At 28.7% G+C, this 2280-nt stretch overlaps 2 protein-coding genes across 2 annotated transcripts in view; one reads left to right on the top strand and one right to left on the bottom strand.

Annotated features, from left to right (window-relative positions):
• LOC111685934 (alpha-tocopherol transfer protein-like) overlaps window positions 1–381 on the bottom strand; it is a 4622-nt gene extending 4241 nt beyond the window's left edge. Inside the window, exon 1 of the mRNA XM_046946061.1 lies at window positions 360–381. Within this exon, the coding sequence (XP_046802017.1) occupies window positions 360–381 (22 nt within the window). The remainder of the gene's footprint in view (window positions 1–359) is intronic.
• Window positions 382–386: 5 nt separating this feature from the next.
• On the top strand, window positions 387–1030 carry LOC124419091. The gene is made up of 2 exons (XM_046947397.1): window positions 387–531; window positions 601–1030. The coding sequence occupies exons 1-2, from the start codon at window positions 477–479 to the stop codon at window positions 972–974; spliced, it is 429 nt and encodes a 142-aa protein (XP_046803353.1). The 5' UTR covers window positions 387–476; the 3' UTR covers window positions 975–1030.
• The last annotated feature ends 1250 nt before the right edge of the window (window positions 1031–2280 follow it).

Raw genomic sequence — 2280 nt, 5'->3', positions numbered from 1 at the left:
AGACTAGACTATAGACTAGACTATAGACTAGACTATAGACTAGACTATAGACTAGACTATAGACTAGACTATAGACGAGACTATAGACTAGACTATAGACTAGACTATGGACTAGACTATAGACTAGACTATAGATTATAGTTGAAAATTCGGCCAAAGCCCGTCTGGCCAAAGTCCGTCTCTCTAATCCAAAATGCATTACCTAACAAGAGATTTTATAGGTCTGTAGACCAGTCTTTAGTCTATTCTATAGTCTAGTGTTCAGTCTAGTCTATTGTATTGTGTTATTTTTGTTATAAATTAGTTCTATTTCAACATTTCATGTTCTCATGTTTCATTATTAGAATGTGTGTATGTACCTATTTTATCCCGGTTGGCCATATTATTGTTTAGAAGGTGACAACTCTAAAAATAAATTGTGTGATAAAGCAAAAAAGTCGTAATTAAAAAAAAAAAAATAATAAAATTTTTTGAATATGTCGCTGTTCGGGATAAAAATCTTAATTTTACTCTTGCCTTCGGCATTGTGCGGTATATATTTTTTTTTGTTTAACTAAGAATTGTTGATACAAAAATAATATTATATGTATATTTTTTTAGAAAAAACATTATGCATAAATTGTGATTCCAAAACTGATTATTTATGTGATAATTTACCAACGTGGAATTTTAATGATTACAGATTGAGATTTATTTATTGTTATAATGGTTGTGGAATTTTAAAGGGTCAATGGGCTAACCATAACATTACAACCAAAAGAAGGGCAAAATTTTGGCGCGGTTGTGCTAACCAATTTTCGGGTCAATGCACTCAACAGTTTGGTGTTTGCTGTACTTGCTATACAAATTATTGCAATAGTGGAATAAATTGTGCAACTGAGTTTGGATTGCGTTTAGAGCCTAATAATGTTATATTTTATGTTATGAATTTTATTGTTATTTTAAAAGTATTTACAATTGTTAATTGCTTTTAATTGATTTTTTTGTTTTTTGCAATTTTGTTAAATATTTTCAAATTTTTAATTATGTTCCTTTAATTGTAAAAGAAAATTAAAAAAAAATATGCTGGTTTATACTCTACACTACAGTTTATACTAAGGTCCAGACAACTAACTATACTTTAGTCCAGGCTATTAACGGAATTAAAGTCTCGACTTTAGAAAAGAATATAGTCTACACTTTTCACTAGGTTATACTCCAGACTAAATTCTAGACCATAGACTCTACAATATCGTTCAGACTAGTCATTCCATATACCAGACTATCGACTTTACATAGTCCAAACTTTACACTATGTTATAGTCTGGAGTATAGAGTAGACTGGACCTATTAAATAAACTATAGTTCAAACTTTATACAATAGTCCAGACTATAAATTAAAAAAATATTTTAGAGTATAGTCTAGATAAAGACTATAATCCAGACTTAAGGAATAAGCTGTACTTAAGTCTACATGCAAAACATAGATTCTACGATAGATTACAACCAATTTCAGAGTATAAACTCTACTATAGTCCAGATAATAGACTTTTCTTTTATAGAATATTTACAAAAAAAAAACCTTAGGATCAGATTATACACCAGACTATGGACTTTTAAACTAGACTACAGTCAGGAATATAAATTGTACTATAAGTACAGACCATAGACTAGAATATCGTACAGAATATATACTAGACTATATTACAGTCCATACTAGATATTTTACACACCAGACTATCGATTATACTATAGTCCAAATTTACATTCTATTATAGTTTAGATCATAAAGTTTTATATAGTCCAAACTATAGCCTAGTCTTATATAATCCAGTGTAGTCCTGACTATAACTCTTAAAACTATTCATAGTATAAACTTTCATATAGATTAATCTAGACTATATTCCAGACTTTAGGATAGATTATATAGACCAGAATATAGATTCTACTGTAGATTTAAGTTAAGTCCAGTGCAGGGACTGTGCTATATTTAGTCCAGACTTTTCATTTATAGAATATTTACAATAAATATACCTTGTACCAGATAAACTGTACTATATATGTATACAAGACTATATTAAAGTCCATACTAGACATTATATACTCCATTCTATCGTTTATATAATAGTCCAAACTCTATACGATATTATAGTTCTGAATATAAAGTAATCTTTAAAGTAAACTAAAGATCATTTATAGTCTAAAAGTCTAGCCTTAAGATAAAAGTATAATACTCCTCTGGGTCCAGACTACAATTCATTTAATGATACAGATTAGGTTATAGTCAAGACTTTATACTAC

Source organism: Lucilia cuprina, chromosome 3 (assembly GCF_022045245.1).
Source record: "Lucilia cuprina isolate Lc7/37 chromosome 3, ASM2204524v1, whole genome shotgun sequence".
Taxonomy (NCBI): Eukaryota; Metazoa; Arthropoda; class Insecta; order Diptera; family Calliphoridae; genus Lucilia; species Lucilia cuprina.
Note: the sequence above shows the minus strand (reverse complement) of the source record. Positions and strands in the feature narration are given on the sequence as shown.

Excerpts from the sequence above, each read along its gene's own strand:
- LOC124419091 (XM_046947397.1), top strand. The coding sequence starts at position 477 with ATGTCGCTGTTCGGGATAAAAATCTTAATTTTACTCTTGCCTTCGGCA. Across the intron at positions 532-600 it reads CTTGCCTTCGGCATTGTGCG|AAAAAACATTATGCATAAAT; the intron begins GTATATATTTTT and ends ATATTTTTTTAG.